Source organism: Bison bison, unplaced genomic scaffold (assembly GCF_000754665.1).
Source record: "Bison bison bison isolate TAMUID 2011002044 unplaced genomic scaffold, Bison_UMD1.0 scf7180017864384, whole genome shotgun sequence".
In the NCBI taxonomy this organism is placed as follows: Eukaryota; Metazoa; Chordata; class Mammalia; order Artiodactyla; family Bovidae; genus Bison; species Bison bison.
Window position 1 is genome coordinate 8,635,058 of NW_011494956.1, and position 12,121 is coordinate 8,647,178.

Genomic DNA, 12,121 nt, shown 5'->3' on the forward strand with positions numbered 1-12,121 from the left:
GATAGTTGTAATGCTTCTAATACTCCAAAAACTCACATTCTATTTTTTTTAATCATATGATTTTTCAATCTCTCTTTTTTAAACAGCTAATAGAGAAGCTGATGTACTATTTGAAGTATTATTTGATGAAGAATTTCCTGGAGGCTTAACAATAAGGTTTGTATTTCCAGATGATAATTACACTTCGTAAATATGTCCATATGGCCAATGACTTTACATTACTTGCTTTTTTGTCCACAATTTCAGTTCCTAGTACATATGAGACTCATACTTGTAATAGGGTTGTAACACTGAAAAAGACAGACATGGTTTCTACCCTTACAGAGCTTTCACTTTAGTAAGGGATATAACTAACTTACTAAAAATAGTAATTTTTTAATTAAAATGTGACAAGTGCTGGGAAGAAGTATTAATAGTTCAGGTGTCTATAATAGAGTGTGATCTGAGCATTCTAGAAAGGCTTTCTTGAAGTGATGTTTAAAATGGGACATGAAGACTAGGTACTGAAAGAGTAGAAACAGGTGGTCAGAAAAACAGACTAGCATATGCAGCAGAGGACATTTTCACTCATTTAAAAGACTAAAAGAACGCAGGTGTGTCAGCCTCAGCAGCCATGTAAGATTAGAGTAAGGGAAAAGAACAAGGACCACACTGTGCAGGAACTGGTAACCTGCTTTCAGCACATGCTAAGGATTGTGGTATCTTGGCCTTTATCCTTAAAGCAGTGTGAAGCTATCAAAATCAGAGATGTGACATGATCAGACTGCATTTTTTTAATGGTTGAATAACTTGAGGAATAGAAACATTCTTTGAATTGAGAGACATGATAACTCTTTGTCATTTGATTTAGTGAAATTGTAGACGCTCAGGCTAGGTTGGAATGGTTTGAGGAGTGAACAGCCAGTGGGGTAAAGGAGACAAGAAACAGCTGACCCTTGAGAAGTTTGACCTTGAAGGGGAGAAAAGATAACTGGCAGTTAGGATAACTGGCAAAGGAGAAAATGAAAGATACACCTATTTGAATGCAGAGTTCCAGAGAATAGCAAGGAGAGATAAGAAAGACCTCCTTGGTGATCGGTGCAAAGAAATAGAGGAAAACAATAGAATGGGAAAGACTAGAGATCTCTTCAAGAAAATTAGAGATACCAAGGGAAATTTCATGCAAAGTTGGGCTCAATAAAGGACAGAAATGGTATGGACCTAACAGAAGCAGAAGATATTTAGATGAGGTGGCAAATACGACCCAGCAATCCCACTTCTGGGCATACACACCGAGGAAACCAGAATTGAAAGAGACACGGGTACTCCAGTGTTCATCACAGCACTGCTTACAATAGCTAGGACATGGAAGCAGCCCAGATGTCCATCGGCAGATGAATGGATAAAAAAGCTGTGGTACATATACACAATGGAATGTTACTCAGCCATTAAAAAGAATGCATTTGAATCGGTCCTAATGAGGTGGATGAAACTGGAGCCTATTATACAGAGTGAAGTAAGTCAGAAAGAAAAACACCAATATAGTGTACTAATGCATATATATGGAATTTAGAAAGATGGTAATCATGACACTATATGCGAGACAGCAAAAGAGACACAGATGTAGAGAACAGTCTTAGACTGTGGGAGAAGGCGAGGGCGGGATGATTAGTGAGGGCAGCATTGAAACATGTATATTATCATATGTGAAGCAGATCGCCGGTCCAGGTTTTGATGCATGAGACAGGATGCTCACGGCTGGTGTCCTGGGATGACCCTGGGGGATGGGATGGGGAGGGAGGTGGGAGAGGCATTCTGGATGGGGAACACATGTGCGCCTGTGGCTGATTCATGTCGATATAGGGCAAAAACCACTATAATATTGTAAAGTAATTAGGCTTCAATTAAAATAAATTAATTTTTTTAAAAAAGAAGAGGTGGCAAGAATACACAGAAGAACTATACAAAAAAGATCTTCACAACCCAGATAATCACGATGGTGTGATCACTCACCTAGAGCCAGGCATCATGTGAAGTCAAGTGGGCCTTAGGAAGCATCACTACAAACAAAGCTAGTGGAGGTGATGGAATTCCAGTTGAGCTATTTCAAATCCTAAAAATGATTCTGTAAGGTGCTGCACTCAGTATGCCAGCAAATTTGGAAAACTCAGCAGTGGCCATGGGACTGGAAAAGGTCAGTTTTCATTCTAATCCCAAAGAGAGGCAATGCCAAAGAATGCTCAGACCTCTGCACAATTTCACTCATCTCACACGCTAGCAAAGTAATGCTCAAAATTCTCCAAGCCAGGCTTCAACAGTACGTGAACTGTGAACTCCAGATGTTCAAGCTGGTTTTAGAAAAGGCAAAGGACAGAGATCAAATTGCCAACATCCACTGGATCATCAAAAAAACAAGAGAGTTCCAGAAAAACATCTATTTCTGCTTTATTGACTATGCCAAAGCCTTTGACTGTGTGGATCACAGCAAACTATGGAAAATTCTGAAAGAGATGGGAATACCAGACCACCTGACCTGCCTCTTGAGAAATCTGTATGCAGGTCAGGAAGCAACAGTTAGAACTGGACATGGAACAACAGACTGGTTCCAAATCGGGAAAGAAGTACAACAAGGCTGTATATTGTCATCCTGCTTATTTAACTTATATGAAGAGTACATCATGAGAAATGCTGGTCTGGATGAAGCACAAGCTGGAATCAAGATTGCCGGGAGAAATATCAATAACCTCAGATACTCAGATGACACCACACTTATGGCAGAAAGCAAAGAACTAAAGAGCCTCTTGATGAAAGTGAAGGAGGAGAGTGAAAAAGTTGGCTTAAAGCTCAACATCTAGAAAACGAAGATCATGGCATCTGGTCCCATCACTTCATGGGAAATAGATGGGGAAACAGTGAGAGACTTTATTTTCTGGGCTCCAAAATCACTGCAGATGGTGATTGCAGCCATGAAATTAAAAGACGCTTACTCTTTGGAAGAAAAGTTATGCCCAACCTAGACAGCATATTAAAAAAGAAGAGACATTACTTTGCCAACAAAGGTCCGCCTAGTCAAAGCTATGGTTTTTCCAGTAGTCATGTGTGGATGTGAGAGTTGGACTATAAAGAAAGCTAAGCCCCAAAGAATTGATGCCTTTGAACTGTGGTGCTGGAGAAGACTCTTGAGAGTCCCTTGGACTACAAGGAGATCCAACCAGTCCATCCTGAAGGAAATCAGTCCTGAATATTCATTGGAAAGACTGATGTTGAAGCTGAAACTCCAATACTTTGGCCACCTGATACCAAAAAGAGCTGACTCATTTGAAAAGACCCTGATGCTGGGAAAGATTGAAGGCAGGAGGAGAAAGGGACGAGATGGTTGGATGGAGGATGAGATGGTTGGATGGCAGCACTGACTCAATGGACATGAGTTTGAGTAAACTCCAGGAGTTGGTGATGGAAGAGAGGCCTGGCGTGCTGCAGTCCATGAGGTCACAAGAGTTGGACATGACAACTATTGAACTGAACTCGGAGGTTTAAAGCAAGATGGTTGTATTGTTTGTTTTTAGCTTACCATGGCGGAGACTTCCTCAAGTCTATTTTGGGTGACCATTAATAGAAAGTTTAAAGTGACAGAAAAAAGGATCGTTAGAGGCTCCATGGAATATTAGAATTGTGACCTCTCTCACTTAACTTTGTTGTTTCCTTGGGTAGATTAGTTAGAGGCATTCTGACCCTCAATATCATCCATAATGAAGATGTACACTTCACTAGGTGATTGTGAGGATTAAATGAAATCCTTTCCAGTTTTCCTTTCTTTTCTAAACACCAGCTGGAAAACTGAACTCCAGTTTGTTTAGTTTCTTTTCTGTTTTGATTAGTGGTAATTAAAATTAAAAGTGAATTACTGTTATTTAATCTCTTTGCATGAAATCACAATCTTCAGTCCTCACAGCAAGTGATCACCTTCAGAATGCCATTATTGTTTTGCAACTTGAATGTGCCTGTTACCCAAAGACATTGTCTGTGCCTTTAAATGCAGCAGCAGAGTCTGGATCCCATATCTGATTTTGATTTTCATTTGGTTACCAATAACCTTAGCCAAATAACTTTTGAAATATGTTTTTAAGATTAACTTCTTTCTTAATTGATTGAGAGTTATATTAAAGATTGCCTGCCTGCAGTATATTCATTTCATAATGCAGAATCTTATAGTATAGTTCTCACAAAAATATTTTCTGGAAATCTTACAAAGATTTCTTATGAAAGAATTCTACTTCCCCATGATCTCAGAATATAAGAATATTACATTCTAAAGAAGTAACAGAGTTGAAAGCTTTTGACCACAGAGGGCTTATTTTAATATCTAAATACTTTTATCATGACCAAGAAGGAAGAAATCACAAATGCTTGTCTCTTAGCCTTCCCAATTCTAGAACTTTAAGATGGAAAGATGAGGATAAAAAGAGCTGGACTCAACAATTGATCAGGAAATGGAAGTGATCAAAGCTAACATTTTTCCTGTTGCATCAGTAGAGCCACACTAGCTGCACACTGGCTAGCTTTATAACCCAGACTGTTAAAACCACTGTTTTTTTTAAAGAAGTTTGGAATTTTATTCATTAGTTAACTAAGCTATTCTTTTGCAAGCCTTCTGAAGACAAGCTTAGCTCACACACACACCCCTCCACATACAACTACACCTCTAGAACATTTTTCTCCCACTTAATAGCGCTGAATAGTCTATCCTAAAACTTTCCAGAGATATATCATCTTACAGATTGAGATTTTTCTCTAATTTCAAGTTCCTGAATTTAAAAGTAATATTCAGGACTTCCCTGGTGGTCCAGTGGTTAATGCAGGGGACACAGGTTCAGTCTCTGGTCCGGAAAGATTCCACATGCAGCGGGGTGGGAAGGACATGAAGCCTGTGCACCACAACTACTGAGCCCACACTCTAGAGCTTCACAACACCGAGAAGCTACCGCCCAACTAGAGGGTAGCCCTGCTTGCCACAACTAGAGAAAGCCTTCATGCAGCAGCGAAGACCTGGTGCAGCCATAAATCAATCAATTAATTGAAAATAAAAATAATATTTATTAATTAAATTATGAACAGTCCACCCAGAATTATTTGATTCTTCTCCCTAGCACATTTAGTTTCAGTTCCCTCTTACCCTGTTACAACTTTTTACTTTTAGGTGCTCACCTGGTAGAGGTTATCGACTGCCAACAAGTGCCTTGGTGAACCTTTCTCATGGGAGTCGCTCTGAAACTGGAAATCAGAAGTTGACAGCCATTGTGAAACCACAGCCAGCTGTGAATCACTATAGCTCAAATTCATCAGTTTCATCTGGGCATTTGGGAGGCCTGAACCATTCCCCTCAATCACTTTTTGTTCCTACTCAAGTAAGATTTTTATTTAAATAATGAGCTTGAAAATAACTGTTTTCTCTTTATACATTTACTTCATGGATTAACTCTTATATTTTGAATTATATCACCCAAATGATCTATGTTATCCCCTACGAAATGACATTAATTGGAAAGGTAAAAAGGAGGGGACTATATCATGTTTTTCAAAAGCAGTTTTCAAATGCCCACCATATAACTCATGTGTGATTTCCTTTATTTCATTTCCCTGAGGGCAAAACTTGAATTTTTTATGTGAGATACTTGATTTAATTTCATGGTCTAAAATTTTAAGGAGACTTTTAAATCCAAATAACAGGTTTATTATAGACTAATTAAGAAACAGGTAAGTAGATGATAACAAAGGAAACAAGCAAAAATCCTCAAATCTTGTAGATAACTACTGTTTTTTTTGGTGCATATTTATGCTTCAGTTTTCCTTAAGAAGTTTTTTGTACTTCCCCAGGTACCTGCTAGAGATGATGATGAATTTTGTAACATTTGGCAGTCCTTACAGGGATCTGGAAAGGTTCAACACTTTCAGCCACTGCTACAAGAGAAGGTTAGTATACCTTGCTTAATGGACATTTCTTTTTTTTTTTAATATATTTTATATTTCTCTTTTAGGTATGCAGTGATTAGTTTTTCTTCTGAAATCTCATAAAAGAGAAATAACACTTTGGATCTTAAATTTTCATAGTTCTCTTCAACCACGTATGTTGGACCAATGAGTAAGACTATAGAAAATTTTTATTTTAAATCAGTTTTGGATTTTTTTCTAGTTGTTTACAAATCATAATAACTATATTTTAAATTTAATAAAGGCTTTAATGGTATGTATTAACTTATTCACTTCTACTTGAATGTATAGCTTTATGCTGGCAGGTGGTTGTCTTAAATATGAATGAGCAAATCCTTGATCAAGATTAAGAAGAGGAAAGAAATTCTGCTAAAAGAGTAGACTCAGTCACCAAACAAAAGAAGATGAAAAGAAACAAATTCCTATTACATTTTTTGCTAGTTACCTTCTTCTCAGCTTCAGTCAAAAAGGAATGTCCTCTCAAGTTTATAAACCAGTGGCCTGCACCATGAGGGCCTAATTTATTCTAATACCTTCGGTAATGATAGCATTATCAGTGCTGCTGCTGCTGCTCCTGCTAAGTCGCTTCAGTCGTATCCAACTCTGTGTGACCCCATAGACGGCAGCCCACCAGGATTCTCCAGGCAAGAACACTGGAGTGGGTTGCCATTGCCTTCTCCAATGCATGAAAGTGAAAAGTGAAAGTGAAGTCGCTCAGTCGTGTCCGACTCTTAGCGATCCCATGGACTGCAGCCCACCAGCCTCCTGTGTCCATGGGATTTTCCAGGCAAGAGTATTGGAGTGGGGTTCCATTAAAAAAGCAAAGGCAATGATGGTGAAATTAAAATAAAAATGAGAGTGACAACAACATTTTGAGTCAGCTATACTTCAATTTTAAAATAAATAAATAATAAAATGGGGGGAAAATCTAAAACTAAAAAAAAAAAAACTGAGAGTGACAGTGCACAAGTCACCTCTGCCAATATGCTGTATTTTAGGTTTTCCTTAGACATTCATAAGTGCTTTCTACATAAATGTAACCCATATCCAGATTTTTAAACCCTTTATTCCTCTGTTTATTTAATACTGCTAACCACTCATTCTTCAGGAGTGCTTTTTTAAATCATTCTTTCATTCATTCAGCACATTAAGTGCCTACCATGTGCCAGGCATTGTTGTATGCACCAAGAATAACAGCTGTAAACAAAACAAAAATCCGGACTCACATACAATTAGTATTGTAGGGAGAAAAGGATAATAAATAAGACAAAATAAAATAAATGTTATTAGATGATAATATAAGTTTGAGAAAAATTGTAGGGAAGCAGGATAGGGAATTTAGTGGAGAGGGCAGGCAAGGTTTTGTAATTTTTTAAATGGAATGTTCCAGTAACATTTGGGCAAAGATTTGAATGAAATGAAGAAGAGGATATACAGATATCTGAGGAGAGAGTATTCCAGACGAGGTCAAAGTTTCTGTTGGGAGTGATGGTCTCTGACATACACAAGGAAGCAGACCATGTGTCTGAATCAGTACAGTGAGTTGTAGGAAATGTGATTAGAGAGGTAACAGATAGATACTAGTAGGGCCTTCTGGATCATTATAAGGACACTGGCTTTTACTCAGTGAGATAAGGAATCAGTAGAGGGTTTTGCACAGCAGAGTGACATGATTTGACTTATATTTTAATTCCATCACTCTGCCTACTACCTTGAGAATAGAATATAGAGGACCCAAGGTGGAAACAGGTTAGTTCAGAAACTACTGAAATCATCAAGATTGAGTTGATATTGACTTGGATCAGGATAGTAGGACCCTGTGAGAAGTAGTCAAATTCTTAACATATTGGAAGGGATTTCCAGCTGATGATGAAATGGATATGGGGTAAAAGAGAAATAATGTATTAAAGGATATAATTCTTCAGGTCTGAGTAACTAAAATGATAGATGGGCTGTTAACTGAGGTGGGAAAGATTGCAGGTCTGGTAGATCTGTGGGGGAATATCAGGAGTTCAGTTTTGGTAAGTTTGAGATGTATGTTAAACATTAAGAAGAGATATCAGAGTTAGATATCTGAGTGGAGATGTAGAATTGGACATTTGAGTCTGAAGGTCATAAATGTTGTCCAGGCTGGAGAGATAGATTTGAAATTTGGAATCATTTTATGTTTGTGTGTATGTATGTGCAGATGTGAATATATATGCATATATATATATATATTTAAATATACCCAAGATATATATATATATATGTTATCTACATCCACTTTCTTGGTTATAGATAGAAGAAGGGTTCAGTAACTTAACCTTAGAGCATTCCATCCTTCAAGTGTTGGAGAGACTAAAAAGAAGACTGAGAAGGAATGGCCCATGAGACAGGAAGGAAACCAGGGAAGGGTGGTTTCTTCATGCCAAGTGAAGAATAGATGTTAGAATAGAGTAATCAACTGTGTCAAATGCTGTAGATGGATCAGTTAAGATAAAAGCTGAGAATTGACTACATACAGAATTTAACACATGAAGGCCATTGGGAACCTTGACAAGAGCAGTTTCAGTTGAATGATAGGAGTAAAATACTGATAAGATTGGGTTTAAGAGAGAAGAGGAAGAGAGAAATTGGAGGAAGCAAATATAGGTAATTCTTTCAAGGAGTTCTGCTCTAAGAGAAAACATTACCCTGAATCTCCTCTTTCCCTTCCCTCTGTGTTCAAGTTCTTTGTTAACCTCTGTGCTTTCAACCTTTCATTGGGGACTGTTCCCAAAACACAACAGATTTGTTTTCCTTGTTGCCTCATTGCTTAACGGTGACTCTTACTTCTCTACTAATTACCACTCTGTCTGTGTCTCTGATTCCAACCTTTCAATCAAGATCAACCCAGTATCTCCACTTTCTAGAAGACAGGTATAGATGGATGCTATACCATCACCTCAACTTCAAAATATCTCACAACTGACCTCACCTAAAACCTCTTCTGTCCTTATTTCCAGCATAATAATTTACCCGGGCATATAATCTGGAAAGGATAAAGTTAAAAGTTTTTGCTTCTTTCTAATATTTTTTGCATTGAGATCCCAAATCTTTTTGCGCCTTCTCAGTTTTTACAACCAGACCTTAAATTGTGCCCCTAGCCCTAGATAAACCTCCTATCTGTGCTTCCTGTTTGTTATGTCTTTCTAGCCCTTCTTTGGAGAAGGCAATGGCACCCCACTCCAGTACTCTTGCCTGGAAAATCCCATGGGCGGAGGAGCCTGGTAGGCTTCAGTCCATGGGGTCTTGAAGAGTCAGACACGACTGAGCGACTTCACTTTCACTTTTCACTTTCATGCGTTGGAGAAGGCAATGGCAACCCACTCCAGTGTTCTTGCCTGGAGAATCCCAGGGATGGGGGAGCCTGGTTGGCTGCCGTCTGTGGGGTCGCACAGAGTCGAACACAACTGATGCAACTTAGCAGCAGCAGCAGCAGCTCTTCTTACGTAGTACTACCTACACAATCTTTCCTAAAGATCTTTTCACCTGTGTTGTCCCCATAGCATAATTGAGCCAAGTATCTAGTTAATAAGAACTCCTGGGTTTTTTTTTATAATTTTTATTTATTTTTTGGCTGCGTTGGGTCTTCGTCCTTTTGCATGGGCCTTCTCTAGTTGTAGTGAAGGGGGCTATTCTCTAGTTGTGGTGTGTGGGCTTCTCATTGCTGTGGCTTCTCAGGCTCAGTAGTTGTGGCACATGGGCTTAGTTGCTCCACGGCATGTGAAATCTTCCCCAGACCAGGGATTGAACCTGTGACCTCTATGTTGACAGGCAGGTTCCTATCCACTATGCCCGTAGGGAAGTCCAAGACTCCTGGTTTTGAACTCACTTTATACCCTGAGGCAGTATAGTGAAGATAAATCTGATATTAGACTCAAAATTAGGAAATCAGGTTTTGTGCCTCAAATTGCACAAATCTAATTTCCCTGGGCTTCTTTGGCCTCAGGTATAAAATTAAGGCATTGGACTTAGCTGAACTCTGAGGTCTTTTCAAACCCTAAAACAGTGTTATTCAAATATTCTAGAATGTATAGGGCTCCCTGTTTAAAACTACTGGAGTTCAGCCTCAACTCAAACTAATGTCTAGGTCTTCTATAATCCAACCCTGTACAGTTCTTATATAAAGTATGTCCAGCTGTTTGGTAAAATGCTCTCTTCCAGTCAAATTGATCTCCTTATTTTCCCTCTCCCATAAACAGATAATTTCCATTTCAGGTTATATGTTTGCATTGTTCCTTCCTTCTCTTTCCTCTCTCACTGCCAAAAGGTCTACTGGCATATTATCACCAATTTCCTTTAGATGGAACTCAACACTTGATACCGGAGAAGGCAATGGCACCCCACTCCAGTAGTCTTGCCTGGAAAATCCCATGGATGGAGGAGCCTGGTAGGCTGCAGTCTATGGGGTCGCTAAGAGTCGGACACGACTGAGCAACTTCACTTTCACTTTTCACTTTCATGCATTGGAGAAGGAAATGGCAACCCACTCCAGTGTTCTTGCCTGGAGAATCCCAGGGATGGGGGAGCCTGGTGGGCTGCCGTCTATGGGGTCGCACAGAGTTGGACACGACTGAAGCGACTTAGCAGCAGCAGCCGCAACACTTGATATTTTGTATTTCCATAGAATCTTCTGTATGCATCTCCTGTTATTAAGGTGCTATTTCATTATTCATATCAGCTGAACACTCCCATGTTTTTTCTACTTTATATTCTAAGAATTATGAGCTACCACATATAACCCTTATATCCATGAAGCATTAATAAGCAGCCTGGTATTCATCTAATAAGCAAATTCTAGAGAACTCAACATGATTTTTTTTTAAGGAATTCAAGCTTCTGGGAAAGGCAAAACCATAGAGACAGTAAAAATATCAGTGGTTGCCAGGGATTATTGGGAAAGGGAGAGATAATAGATGGAGCACAGATTTTTGGAGCAATGAATATATTCTGTATAATGGTAGATAAATGTCATTACACATTTGTCCAGACCCACAGAATATATAACAACAAAAGTGGAACCAATGTAAAATACGGACTTTAAGTAGCAGTTATGTGTCAGTGTAGGTTCATCAGTTGTCACAAATGTCCTACTCCAGTGGGAGATGATAATAATGGGGAAGGCTGTGCATGTATGGAGGTGGGGGTGAGGGGAATAGGGGAATCTTTGTACCTTCCTCTCAGTATTATTGTGAACCTGTTGATAAAGAGTCAGACACGACTGAGCGACTGATCTGATCTGATGAAACTGCTTTTTTAAAAAGTCTTTTAAGAAATGAAGTCTTTATTGGCAGAATATAACAATACAACTAACATAAATAGACATGTAGACATCAAACAGAATAATTCTAAAAACTATAGTTAAAAGTGGAATATTTTCTTTCTTATTAAAGTTATGGCACTTTTTCTCTGAAATCATACTGTGAACATGGGTTTTAGAATTAGGACTCAGATGTCAGCTCTCCTATTGTTTAGTCCTATAACCATTATCATTTTGAGCCTCAGTTCTGTCATCTGTAACATGGAATCTGACTACACCGTAGCATTTTTATGATTGTTGCATTATTATAATGATGTTAAGATAATGGATGCAAAGTACATCTTACTATGCCTGGCACATAATAGACACACAATATTTGTGTCCTGATGTTTTGATTCCCTGTTGTAGCATCAGAATCCCCTCAAATGAACTGCTTTAGCCCAAATCCCCACCAGCCATTGTACTGTGCAGATGGAAATCTCTTGGCCCTTTTCTTTAGTCTTAAAGACCAAAGAACCCTAAATGTTCCTGTGCATGTGAGTTCACTAGACCTTCCTTCACACTTTGGTACATATCACAGCTGTTTTGGAGCATGTCCACTGCCAACTAGAACATGAGGTGCCTTTGCTCATACCCTGTGTTCATTCATCTGTGCTCAGAAGAAAATAAATAGGGTCCACCAGAAGCAAAATTAATCATTATAGAGAGATTAATTTATATTGAACATCTCCAGCCTCCACTCTGCTTCTGTCTCCCACTTGCTATGGCAAGTTATCTGTCTCTTTTTGCCTTCATGCCTCTTCTCCCTATCAGAAAGCAAAAAGATCAGATATGATCTTTATGTGAAACTTACTCATATGTCATTTTGCT

At 38.7% G+C, this 12,121-nt stretch overlaps 1 protein-coding gene across 4 annotated transcripts in view; it reads left to right on the top strand.

Annotated features, from left to right (window-relative positions):
• Positions 1 to 12,121, top strand: part of XRN1 (5'-3' exoribonuclease 1) — a 112,708-nt gene that overhangs the window by 70,985 nt on the left and 29,602 nt on the right. For all 4 annotated transcript variants that reach the window (XM_010858157.1, XM_010858159.1, XM_010858158.1 and 1 more), the window contains exons 30-32: positions 87 to 156; positions 5,177 to 5,384; positions 5,854 to 5,949. In XM_010858157.1, the coding sequence (XP_010856459.1) occupies positions 87 to 156; positions 5,177 to 5,384; positions 5,854 to 5,949 (374 nt within the window). The remainder of the gene's footprint in view (positions 1 to 86; positions 157 to 5,176; positions 5,385 to 5,853; positions 5,950 to 12,121) is intronic.